The sequence below is a fragment of the Bombus flavifrons genome, chromosome 12 (genome assembly GCF_040668555.2).
Source record: "Bombus flavifrons isolate JBK064 chromosome 12, iyBomFlav1_principal, whole genome shotgun sequence".
Classification (NCBI taxonomy): Eukaryota; Metazoa; Arthropoda; class Insecta; order Hymenoptera; family Apidae; genus Bombus; species Bombus flavifrons.
This window is the reverse complement of record NC_138453.1, coordinates 10,768,009-10,780,999: the sequence shown is the minus strand read 5'-3', so window position 1 is coordinate 10,780,999 and position 12,991 is coordinate 10,768,009. Positions and strand designations below refer to the sequence as shown.

At 30.0% G+C, this 12,991-nt stretch overlaps 2 protein-coding genes across 5 annotated transcripts; one reads left to right on the top strand and one right to left on the bottom strand.

Moving 5' to 3' along the window:
- The first annotated feature begins 3,656 nt into the window (after positions 1 to 3,656).
- NO66 (Bifunctional lysine-specific demethylase and histidyl-hydroxylase NO66) lies at positions 3,657 to 10,628 on the top strand. 4 transcript variants are annotated; one of them, XM_069124934.1, is made up of 6 exons: positions 3,657 to 4,922; positions 8,016 to 8,626; positions 8,714 to 8,991; positions 9,095 to 9,827; positions 10,004 to 10,190; positions 10,311 to 10,465. In XM_069124934.1, the coding sequence occupies exons 2-6, from the start codon at positions 8,016 to 8,018 to the stop codon at positions 10,380 to 10,382; spliced, it is 1,881 nt and encodes a 626-aa protein (XP_068981035.1). In that variant the 5' UTR covers positions 3,657 to 4,922; the 3' UTR covers positions 10,383 to 10,465. The 4 variants fall into 4 exon arrangements, with proteins under 4 accessions (XP_068981035.1, XP_068981032.1, XP_068981034.1 ...); XM_069124931.1 differs by lacking the exon at positions 3,657 to 4,922 and adding an exon at positions 7,323 to 7,543 and having other exon boundaries at positions 10,311 to 10,628; XM_069124933.1 differs by lacking the exon at positions 3,657 to 4,922 and adding an exon at positions 7,497 to 7,690.
- Positions 10,629 to 10,727: 99 nt separating this feature from the next.
- LOC138185762 (multiple coagulation factor deficiency protein 2 homolog) lies at positions 10,728 to 12,063 on the bottom strand. Its single transcript, XM_069124935.1, has 4 exons — positions 11,912 to 12,063; positions 11,551 to 11,637; positions 11,163 to 11,323; positions 10,728 to 11,054 (listed from the first exon to the last, which is right to left on the bottom strand). Exons 1-4 carry the CDS (start codon positions 12,061 to 12,063, stop codon positions 10,924 to 10,926), a joined length of 531 nt encoding a protein of 176 aa, XP_068981036.1. The 3' UTR covers positions 10,728 to 10,923.
- Between the last annotated feature and the right edge of the window lie 928 nt (positions 12,064 to 12,991).

The window sequence follows — 12,991 nt, the reverse complement described above, 5'->3', positions numbered from 1 at the left end:
ATATCCGTGATAGAGTTCTACAAATTTTATTTAATATAGGAGCCAATTTATAAATAGACAATAAATGCAAAAATTCTACTCTAACGTTTGGTATTTTAATAGAGATTTCAAAACACAACAGGAAAAAGATCATTCCTAAAATATTAATTATTGGAATTGCAATTTGGATAATAGAGTAGATTAGCACCTGAAATTTGTAGAACTTTGTGCATTAATGATTCTAATTTTAGATTTACAAGCGATACAATGTTAATATTATCTCGGAAAGTATGAAAAGGACCTTAATCTAACAATAATATTTATTCTAATTATAAATTTAAGTCTATGCCGTAGGTTATCACTTGTAATCATAACGTTTAATGCCTAGCTTTTGACTTTATGACAGATTAGGTAATTTGTTAAATATGATTTGATTATGAGTAAAGGTCTGAGTATAATCTTTGAACGTTCACAACGATAGTTCAGTGGTTGAATCAGTTCCAAGCAATTAAAGGCAGCAGGTAAACAGAAGTAAATAATATAATCAGTATAGAAAGTAAAAGAGAAGTTACGAGTTCTGACTAATGGAAAGAAAATAAATTTATTATTCTCATGGGTGTGAAAATACCAAAATGTAGAACGTGAAAAGTTTAAATATTAATGAATTACGAATCGATTTGAATCGTAATAAGGCCATATGGATATAGATTACATTTAAGTCAATTTAAGTGCTGCAAAATGTTGCAGTGTAAATATAATCGGTGCGCAAGTAAATACCAAAATTGACATCGATGAAGTAAAAGATCAAAAGTAAAGCATTCATCAATTATGTAGTTCAAAATAAAGTATTCGTTATTTTGTTATTCACATTTCGTATCTCGATCTAAGCAATCCTTTCTAACGGGATTCTTTTCTTATGGGCTTGCGCTGACATTTGATATTTTCCTGCGCCCGATCAAGAACTAGCCTCCATTTGTAAATATACCTCAGTAATTTATCAATACATCACTATCCCATTTAGTAAATAATGCTCGGTGGGCAACAGGTGGAACGTTAAGAACGATTTTTGTCATTTTTATTTTAACAAGATGAATTCACGTATTAGTTATACATCGTTTATCGATCTTTTAAATCTGATATAAAAAAGAATGTTACATTAGAATAAATAATATTTCGATCAAAATTCAATTTTTATAAGGTATATAAATTTACGCAGCGTGTTGTAAACTTGCACTTAGAAGAAATCACGAGGCAATTTAGAAAAGACAGATAGGTTTATTAAATGATCTTTACTTAGTATTGTAATAAAATAACCGAGTCTATTCACGAAACAAGAATTTACTTCCTATCACGAGTCCCGAATATTTTAAGATAAGGCAAATAATTTATATTTGTATACCTACAATATATATATGTGTACATATATATATGCGTATATATGTATATACATCTACGTATACATATATATATGCATATGTGAAGATTAACTGTACTGCATTTGTTAACAAATGCCATGTGCAAAGAATAGATATGAATTATACAACACCACCAGGAGTAAGATGACGATAAATATACTTGTATTTCGAAGAGCTTTACAGGTTACATCGTAATCAATCGTATTTGCAAGTGATCGAGTTTCGTGATCTATTATCATGACTTTCGTGATTTCGTATATATAATTAATAAGCTGTATCGTCTTTGAAAAAGATATGTCTTTATCTTGTTCTCAAAAGATCATCGTAATCGTCAGTGTTTTTAAGTGGCGTTCAACGATAAACTTAATAAAAATTAAGCAAGTTCGATTTCGATAAATTATAAATTATTGATACCATTGAATGTTTATCAAATCATTCTACAGTATAAATATTAATTCGTTATCGATCCCACTGTACCATTATCTCTGCACAAAATCATGTAGGTGAATTGTGATTCTTTCTTTTAGCCTTTGTAACTGGCAAAGCGCCGCCAAAGACCTTGACGTTGTAATATTATGATTTTCAACAAATATTACGTAGGTTTACGATAAAGGGAAAACTTGTATTAACGAGATTAGTACGATGTTAAACGGATATTGGTCAACTTCCAGGAAATGCAAATAATTCAACTTGTAATACGGTCTTAAGGAAATAGAAATTAGGGTATATAGTGACGAATAGAGATATTAGTACGGACAATACAGAACTGTGTATAAATAATGAAAAACTATTATCTCGTTTTTAGAACTCGTTTTCTAAATTAGATATTTTACTAACTTCTTATCTTACTTGAATGTCTTGAGTAATCATACGGTTATTAAAAACAGTAGAATGTACATTGGTAACTATTTGCACCGAAGCAAGAATGTATATTAGTACTTTTATGGTTTTACATCGTAAATTGTTAAATTAGTTTGCTTTTATATTTTGTGTTATATATGTAACTTTTTTTTATTATTTCTTAAACCGTTAAACATCGGATGTATTTTATGAATAATTATCTACCATATTACATGTATTATAAAATCGTTCTTGAAACTACATGTCATTTTTCTAGACGTGATTGTATTATATTGTCTTAGTCTTTTGGTAATATTTAGATTCGTAACGTTGATAATAAGAATTCTCTTTTAAATCTCATTCTTTTATGTTTCTATATACGATACATTTCCAAACATAGACAGTCCAAGGAGTGGTCCGTTCATCGCTATATACTTACATAAAGAAAGAAACAAGAGAATCGATAGCTTCGTATAATACACGAAGAAGTTGTATAATATTTTTCCAATATTTTTTGTTTGCTTTTCCTACGAGGTTCCAACCACTAGCCGTTATCCTTTTCTTTGTGAAAATGTTAAAACTTTATCATAGCATAAGTTTACTTCGCTTAAGCACTCAAAAAAACATACACGTGTGAAGGTGCTTAGGGGTATAAATGACAAAAAAATATTAGCTTTAAGAATGTCAGCACCCCGAACAAATTCAGTGATGGCGTTCCCAATGAATTTTACGATTCATCATAATATAGTATCGTAGTTTTAGGCTTATCTAATTAAATCCGTTTTAAAATGCGAATATGAGTATCGCACGAATAACCATATTGAAATAAGGGGGTAACCGAGTAACAATGATGATTAATGACAATGATAATAATTAGCCGACTGTAAAAGTAACGCTTTATAGGCTAAGCTAACTTGTATAATTTCTTGTTGAGCGTGCTCTGATTTCTTGTCTACACGCGCTTCTTCATCAGTGATCTCAGAGGATGTTTGCGCACCTTCTATTACGTTGCTATGTGTTTAAGCACGAGCTCTCTTTAACCCTTTCGTACCAGTGAGCTCGAGCACCTTAATTACTGTAAGGAAAGGTTTATGCAAATTTGTGATTTCGAAGTAATGTAAATTGCAATTAAATACGTTTGCCGTTTGTAGGAAGCCTCTCGGACGACTTTAATTCTATCGTTACAAGAATATCGATAGTTTGCAAATTCCTTTAATTGCATCAGCGATCAATCTTTCATATCCACGCTTAATATTATCGTCGATCGTATCGATGAAAAACTGATTTCTGGAAATTTCATGAGATTTGTTAATTTTTTAACTTTAATGAAACTTAATTCAACCATTTTAGTTAAAAGTACGTTTAGTTAACAAATTTTCTCTTACGAGTTTCGATTATCGAAGAAGGATTTCGCATTCACAAACATTTGCACATTCACATAAACATATAACAAATACAAGAATTTCTTTTGCAACCTAAGAGCTTTCTTTTTTGCAAGCTTTATATATAATGTGATCTATCGACTAAAATGAATATAGCATTTATTATCGTGTCAATCCAGTCTAGTGATTTGTTGTAATCGATGAACGTTTTATACATATAATTTTCAACGAAGAACTAATTCTGTAAGCTGACCAGAAGCGGCGTCTTTGATCAGTATCCTATTAACTACATCTACATAGCGGGTGAAAAATTGTGCGAGGAAACATTAAAATTACGAATGAATAAATCGGAAGAGTGTAAAAGTAGCGACGTTGAGCGCATCTAAACTACAATTGGCAGTCTCGAAGAGTATCGTCGACGAGTAAACAATGTAAATAGAAGAAATAAAAAGATGGTAAAGACGACGCGATGGTCGGAACTTTGAATCGTCAAAGTCCATGATAGATGCCAATTGTAGCGAAGACGTGACATCAACCACTTATTTTCGAAGTTTTTATTTAAAATTTTTATCGGCTAACATTTTATGCGAACTATTTTAGTTTTTATTTTTTCTTTTTTTTTTTTTAATATTGAGAGTGCGAAAGCGAGGAAAACGTTCGAATACTACTGTACCTGTTGGATTTTGAAAAAAAAAAGATACAAATCCAAAAAGAAATAATCGAAATGTTTATTTACAAAAAATTACACTTCTCGAAGGCTTTATTTATATGGAACATTTTTTTATAGAAGTAATTTTTGGGTTTTGTATCGTTTTAAATATATGTTATGTACGTTTACTGGTATGTTTATTTCTTGCGTTCTAAACAATACGAACTTTCGCATATTACAGGTAGATAACTTTGTTCTGCTGGAACATGTAATAGCAGGTGCTTGTTTAGTTTTTTAATCGAATTTAGAATTAAATAATGGGTTTTGGAACGATGGACATTATTATTTTATCATTTGAAATTGTTATTTATTTTCACTCAAGTTTACTCGTAAACTTTCCAGAATAAGATATGTTACACGATCAGGACGCCTAAGTGTATGGCTTATTTATACACGTTTTGAGGACGATTTAAAAAAAGAAAAAGGAAACATAATAGACGCGTCATCGAAATAATTGTGACATTATTAGAACAACGTCGTCCGTCCTACAAACTGCCTTGTTCAACTAAATTCGACGTCCCACCGGATAGAAAAAATTGTATAAATCTTCCTTATATCTACAAGTGCCTGGCGCTTTATCTGCGCGTGTTCGACGTGGCAAGTAATAAGTTTGAATTTATTAATGCGAATACAGATTTTTCAAATTTTAAAGAGCGTGAAAGAGCGCGGGAGAAAGATAGAGAACCTCGTAATAAAAAGAGTGAAAGGGAGAGAAAGAGAAAATGCGAGAACGAGAGTGAAACGTGTAATACCGAATATACATGTATGTGAAAACAAAAAATCTAAGAAACCGAGGTGACCATTTTCTGAGTTTCGTAGTTGGACATCCAACCTTCACGTACAATAAAAATTTACATTTTGCACAATACAACTATTACGTATTCCAATTTCTATATAATATGTATGTAACGTGTTGTGTGAGTTGCATATTATTATATAATATAATGACGCATCTCGTTAGCCCTCTACAATCCAGGTAAGGTTCAAGCAAGGAACCTTAGGAAAAATTTGTTTGTTTCCGAGACTACTGTAAATATCGTTGTAACATATACCACTGTGCAATTATCGTTCTAAACATACATATTATAAAATAGGACGATTCTTTCGAATAAATGTTCGTATTATGGGTATTACTATAATTAAGAATAAGACGGTATGTAGAAGGTTTTAAAAATATTCAATTAGATTTTAAAGGTGTGCGCAGTTTCGCTTCACGGCAGTGGAGCTAGAAAAATTGATGTAATCTTTCCCGAATGCTTCTTTTTGTAGTTTTAAGTCTTTAAAGTTTTGTATAAGCGGAGTATATACGGAAGCGTTCAGAAATGACTTTGTACAAAAATTTCAAAACGTTGGCTCGTGAACCCCCAAGTACATGTACGTGCGTATAACAAATTCCTTGATATATAATATAATGATCATCGTTAAGAGATAGTTCGCCGTCTGGTAAGTTTTCGGAGATACATATTTCTAAGTAAAATAGAGAAGTTTAAAGAATAGAAACTCAAGGTCATTTCGGGCATTCCTTCTGTCGTATAATTTTTAAAGATGTCGACTCAACGACGAAGCATTTGTGGTTTTACGATTTTACGTTCGTGCATATATGTACACTCTATATATTTTTATCATGCTATACTTTTAGACTCGCTAGGCAATTTTAGGAATCATTGTTCGGATCTATTTTGTCAGAAACACGAGTCACACGATATGTACGAAAGTTATAGAGAATTGTAGAGGGTTCGGATACGTGTAATATGAAATAGCTGTATTATGACATGGATTCTAGCACCAATAAAACAATCTGAAATTAATTTTTTGCACTTCAACTTTCTTATGTCTTTTTTCTTTTTTCTCATTTTACAGTAGAATAGTTACTGAAAATGGTTACATCTATTTCATTTCTCGGTCATTTTGTTGGTTTCGATCAAGTTGTTGCTTCGTATTTAGATTTACAAAATCTGAATTTGGAGTTTTCGGAGAAATGAAAAATAAGTATCTTCGTGGTCGTTCATGATTACAAAGAGTAAGGGTTAAAAGGGTTGTAAATAAAATCAAAATTACGATAGAAAGGTCACAAATTGTACATACTCTGCGATGGGGGATGGTCACCTTAAGGATAATGCGCTTGGGATACGAAAAATTCATCGTGAAAACATGTCGAAATGCGACTGATAACAATAAGGCGCTTATATTTAGGTGAATAGATATTTGTTAAGAGGCGTGTTGCTAGTTTACTATCGGTTGCACACTGAAAGTATGTACTTAAGTATATCTGTTAAAAAGTTTTATCAAAATGCCGGGAAAAATGTTATTTATTAACCGTAAGATACAAATACGCCGACATCTATATCTCTACACACATCTATATACATACGTATAGTATAAAATATATTTATAAGTGTTTAACAATTAATTTTCAATAGGAATAATGTGCATTGTGTGTCATCAACGATTAAATTTCATACTTAATATATCGATATTTAGCTTGTGCATTGATTTATTAATTATCGTTGTACAATATTACGAATGAAATATTGTGCATTGATAAAAATGATTATTCAATTTCCAGCACATGTATAGAGTATTTCTTTTCTTCTTATGGATATACATATATCGTTTATGTAAAAGATACAATTTTACCTCATTTCATCGCTTTACATTTTAATTACTAGATATAATATATATATATATATATATATATATATATATATATATATATATAAACAATTTATTAATAAAAACAAAAAGCCTATGATTCTAAAACCATGTATATGTGAATAAACAAGTAAAAGTATTTAGTATAAAGTAATGATCATACTTTTGTGTTATTCTATTTTTATTATTAATTATTAACTACGAATACTGGATGTAAAAGTAAAATTTGTCAGATAAGAAAACGTTATGTAATAAATAAAATACAAAAAGAAGACAAAGAAACCACAACAATAAAGTTCTTCGACAAAAGAGATCTAATTGTTATGTCCCAGCCCCTCCGCACAACCACTGGAAGCGTCTGAAAAATTCTTCTCTGAAAATATCTAAAATCTTTGTTAATCAAATCAAAATTGAAAATGATGCTGATTGTATTTTTCGATTCATGGGGAATCCATTTCCTTATAAGAAATATTATAAATTGAATGCCGCTTTCAATTGAATGTTTAAAACTGCTACCTATCTGGTATGACCCATTCATAACCACGTGTTGTGGCATGACCGTGGTTGTAAGTAGTAACTTGTGATCTTGTGACAGTGATAAATTCAATTTGAGAGTTTTTATGACAACAATAATATTAGCTAGCTGCTAAATTTGATCGGATTATAATCATAAAGTTCATGTAGATGTGTACATTTCACGGTAATGTTAAAAAGTAATATTGTATTATCATATTGATAAAACATTACAATATAACCTATAATTCGCCGGTTACACTGTTTATTTGTAGTTTATAAATTATTATTGTAGTATAAATTACTTTGTTGATTATAATATGCAAGTTAAATATATACTATAGTTATTTATCATTATATTTATATGTCTTTATTGTTGTATTTAGACGTGTAATAACAGTTTCATACTGAGTTAACCAATTAACTAATCTATTAACATAAGCTAACATTAGGGAAATTCGCTTCTTAAAACAGGCTAATTAAAACTTTATGCACTATTTACATAATATCATTTAATAATTATAGATGCTTAAATGTCAGGAACCAACATCTGCATTTGCAATGTATGCTATGAAACGTAAGAATGTAGAATTATCATCAAATTCAAAGAGATTAAAGAGAAAACATAGTCTTCCAGAAAAACGAGGAGGTTTAAAAAATGATGCACATTTGAAAATACGAAGTAAGGCAAAACAAGCACCTGTGCATAAAAGTGTTCAAGAGATAAATAAGATTCCAAGAACAATAAATAAAATTCAAAATGTAAATGGAAAGAATAATCTAATATCTAAAAAGACTAATTCTTTTGTATCTTCTAAGAAAAATAAATCAATTCAAAAACCAATACATAAAGGAGATAAAAAAATGGCTATAATTCCTAGCTCAAAGAAAATTGAACCAAAAAAAAAATTAAGAAATTCTGTTTTAATGGTAAATAGCGGTGTTGCAAAAATGAAACAGATTAAACAGAAGCAACAGAAACAAATTAAAAGCAAAATATTAATAAAAAAGAATACTCGAAAGACTGCTTATGCCAATTGTGACATAACTGAAGAAAATCATGAGAATCCACTAATAACAAGTCGCTCAATGTTTGAATGGTTAATACATCCTATGAAAGTAGAAGATTTTTTTGAGTAAGTTTAAAATAGTTACAAATTATATGTACTTATAATTAACAATAATTAATAAGTTAATGAGTAATATACCATTTCTCTTTCCAGAAATAATTGGGAAAAAACACCTGTCCATGTAAAGAGAAATTTTCATAAGTATTATAAATTGCTTATGTCTACTCCAATGTTGGATAAAATATTAAGGGAATCTCATATTTTATTTACGAAAAATATTGATATTACCTCGTATGAAAATGGCATAAGAGAAACGCATAATCCTGTTGGCCGTGCAATTCCAAGCGTTGTTTGGGACTATTATATGAATGGATGTTCTGTTAGAATGTTAAATCCACAAACATACATACCAAAGTTACATTCCTTAAATGGTATTTTTTATGAAGAGAATATTTATAACATAAAAATTTTTTTATATAAACATATGGAACATAACTTTTCAGTTCTATAATGAAAGATATTTATTATTTTCAGCCACGTTACAAGAATTTTTTGGCTGCTTTGTTGGTGCAAATTCCTATTTAACACCCCCTAATAGCCAAGGTTTTGCTCCACATTATGATGATATTGAAGCCTTTATATTACAAATTGAAGGTAAAAAGAGATGGAGATTGTACAAACCACGGAATGAAAATGAATATTTGCCAAGGTATTCCTCGAAGAATTTCTCACAATCTGAGATTGGCGAACCTATATTAGATACAGTTGTAAATGCAGGAGATTTGTTATATTTTCCACGAGGAACGATTCATCAAGGTGAAACTATTGACAATACACATAGTCTCCATATTACACTAAGTGTTTACCAAAAAAACAGTTGGGGTGACTTTTTGGAGAAGTTACTTCCAAATGCATTAACAGCTGCTATAGAAGCAGATAGTGAATTTCGAAAGGGATTACCTATTGATTACCTAAGGCAGTGTGGATTTGCATATTCTGATATTCAGAACAGTGCCAAGGATGAGTTCAAGGATAGAATAAAACATTTATTTAATAAATTAATAGAATATATTGACATAGATAAAGCTGCAGATTTAATGGCAAAAAATCATATTCATGATTGTTTACCACCTATTATTTCTGAAAGTGAACAGGAATGCTCTGCTGTTCAAGATGGCGAAAAGATGATTGAAAATGGAATTGTTGAAAACAGGGTAGAGATAGAACCTGATACTAGAATTCGATTATTAAGGTCTCATTGTATAAGGTAATTTGAGTTATTCCCTAATTTTTTAGAATTACAAGTTGTTAATTGTTTGTAAGTTTAATATTTGAAAATTTTGATTGATTTTGCATTTAAAAATCATACAATTATGACGTTAAATTTCGAAAATTTATACTGGAACAAAACTACTATTCAAAAGTTTTATTTCTTATTATTAGGTTAGTTAAAGAGGATGAAACATTTAGGATATATTATTCGAGTGAAAATTCTAAAGAATATCACGAGTATGAGCCACAATTTTTAGAAGTTGGTGAAGAATTTGTACCTGCTATACGAGATATGATATTGCGATATCCTGACTTTATACGCGTAGAAGATTTGCCAATTGATAGTGAAGATAATAAGGTAAACAGAAAACTACATAAATCATTTCAGAGTAGCATCATAATACAGTAGAGTCTCTCGCATTTTAACTGTTTTTATTCAACAAATAATTTAATATCTTAAATTATTTTTATTTAACAGATACAGATAGTTAAAGATCTTTGGGAAAAATGTCTTCTTGTAACAGAAAATCCATTATGTATTTTGGAATAATCACATATTTTAAATAATATGTATAAAAATCAATAAAAAAATAAATACTAAAGCTCAAAGGTTCATAAAAGGTTAATTTTGATATATGTGTATAAAAAAGGTATGTTTATATTACAATTTTTTAAATATTTGTGTATTTATACAATATTACAATCATGTAACATAATAATTAAAGTAATCATAACTATTTTTTACGAAAGTAGAATTAATATATTGAGTATTTCTTAATCAAAAAAATAACAATATTTGACGAGTCATTGCATGGTATGTATGGAAAAAATTTGATTATTTATTATTGTAGTATACAGGATGATTTTTTAATTACCTGAAATAAATAATATACTGTTTTGCAGATTAAAATGGATTGTATTAAAAATTACAGTTTTTGTACATTTCAGTTGAAGACAATTGTTACAAATCAATTAATTAGAAAGAAACAAAAGGTCTTGTTTCTCGTATGTTTTTGACATAAATTTATATGTTATACAGGATTAATCTATTAATTATTTCATCGGCCAAATGCGTTGTACTAGATGTGCTTTTAATTCTCCAATTTGTTATTCCGTTTTGCTTGAGCAATGTGATCTCTTTGTCTTCCAAGTACATACTCAATATATCCAAGGTATCCATCATGATCTAAGTCATCTTCCCTCAATACTCTGTCTACAAGTTCTTTATAACAGAAATAATTATTACATTTTCAGTATTTCATATCTTAATTTCTATATTTCTATTACGAAATTTGTTCTAATTTGAATACATAATTGTGGATATACGCACCTACGATCCAAGGCAAATCATCTTCGTAATCCATAGTTCTGGTATTTTCATTCGAACTTTCACGTTCAGCATTGGCGAGTCTGTTCTCGTGAAACGTATGTTGAATCGCATAGAGAATTTCTAATCCATCCAATTTAGCATTATTGTCGATATCATGAACTCTGAATGAAAATTTAGATATAAAAATAATTTTTGATACTTAAAAAAGAAAGAAAATACGAATAAATTTGCTAGTCAATAAAAATATTTAATTTACGAGAGATAACCGAGCATATTTCCTTTAAGAAATTCTTCACAATAATGACTGATAACGATATTACTAAGATGTGCAAATTATTTACTGTAGCACTGAAAATATAATATATTATTATTAGTATTACAGACGTACTTGAAGTAATGGAATTCGATTTCTTGTTCAGTCATGTTCGAAAAGTCCAATTGATCCGCCATTGATCCTATGTCTTCCTTTAAGTGGCTGAAATTTTAATGCTTATATTTCGAGCTTTCGCAGTGGTAAGAACTATATAAAAATTATACAAATATGGATAAGGTAAATAATACAGAAAATGCGCAAAATAATTGACGATAAAAATAATGTTTGTTGATTATTGTAATATTAAATTCTAAAAATGCAAAATTGTTAGAAGTTTAAAACTAGAGTAAAGATAAAACAATAACAAAGTAAAACAACGAACACATACTTAAATAAAATTATGATACTCAAATAAATGAGTTAAGTGTTAACTAACGTAGCATCCTGTAGTAGTTGTGCATCTTGCGTTATTTTAACATCTTTCTGGGGGACGTAATGATGATGAGAGACAGGACTTCGTGGATGATGAGGTCCACGTAAACCATCACAAAATCCGACGAATAAACCGATCAGAATTGTAGGTATCATTTGTTTGCCTGTAACAGTTTAATAAAGAGTTTTTCGTAATCATTATACATATTTTTTTTGTTAAGGCGATTGAGATCCTCACGAGAGGATTATTATCAGTATGTTATACTTTATCAAACAGATTACAATTACAATTATGTATAATGCACTATTTCCTTAAATTGCTAGTATATATGTGTTATGCATTCGACAAAAATTTTAAACAACGCGCGAAAACCGAGGAAATATGTGACACTGCGTGATATTTTTTACAATGGTCAACAACAATAGGACCTGCTGAGACACTCTGATCGTCTATGTTGCCGTGACATTGCACACTGCCACTTGTAGGGGTTGAACACCCCTTGGCTAGCGACAGATGGGCGGTAGAGGGGGTTCTAGTAATTATTATGCGATTACCCACAAGCCCATTGATTTAGATTGGACCCCGGGGGGTACAGCGTACGATGCTCTGGGCCCGTCTTCAAATTTGCTACACATCACTCGTCAGGAACTTTGCGATCAGTTAAACCCCTATGAGACGTGTACACTAAAAGTCTATGCATTTCGCCTTTCTTCTTCTAGTTTAGTCTCCGACAAATAAAATTTAATGCGGCTAAAATAATATCTCTCTGTTACATTAAATTTATTGTTTCTTTAAGGACTGAATTTATCAAAATGGTCGTTTATAATACTTATGTGTGTTAAAATAATCAGATTTTATATGAAGGTTTATTACGAAAAGTTTTGAAGCGAATGAAATTAATTGAAATTTTTGAAACATCTAAAAGTACAGGCGATATCATCGTACCAGTATTATAGTCATTTGCAAAGAGCGTCAACAGGAAAGAAAGAGCAAACGAAAGTGTCGTTTTCAGTCATGTTTGCACTCAAACTGAACACTCGAAGATTTGTGTAGAGAACAAACGAAGATAGGTGTTAAAAGACA

Bases quoted from the DNA above. Each gene is read 5' to 3' on its own strand.
- NO66 (XM_069124931.1), top strand. From the start codon at position 7,460: ATGCCGCTTTCAATTGAATGTTTAAAACTGCTACCTATCTGGTATGAC. The intron at 8,627-8,713 runs GTAAGTTTAAAA...TTCTCTTTCCAG, and splicing joins AAAGTAGAAGATTTTTTTGA to AAATAATTGGGAAAAAACAC. The intron at 10,191-10,310 runs GTAAACAGAAAA...TTTATTTAACAG, and splicing joins TTGATAGTGAAGATAATAAG to ATACAGATAGTTAAAGATCT.
- LOC138185762 (XM_069124935.1), bottom strand. From the start codon at position 12,063: ATGATACCTACAATTCTGATCGGTTTATTCGTCGGATTTTGTGATGGT. The intron at 11,638-11,911 runs GTTAGTTAACAC...TTAAAATTTCAG, and splicing joins CAACTACTACAGGATGCTAC to CCACTTAAAGGAAGACATAG. The intron at 11,055-11,162 runs GTGCGTATATCC...TCTGTTATAAAG, and splicing joins TGATTTGCCTTGGATCGTAG to AACTTGTAGACAGAGTATTG.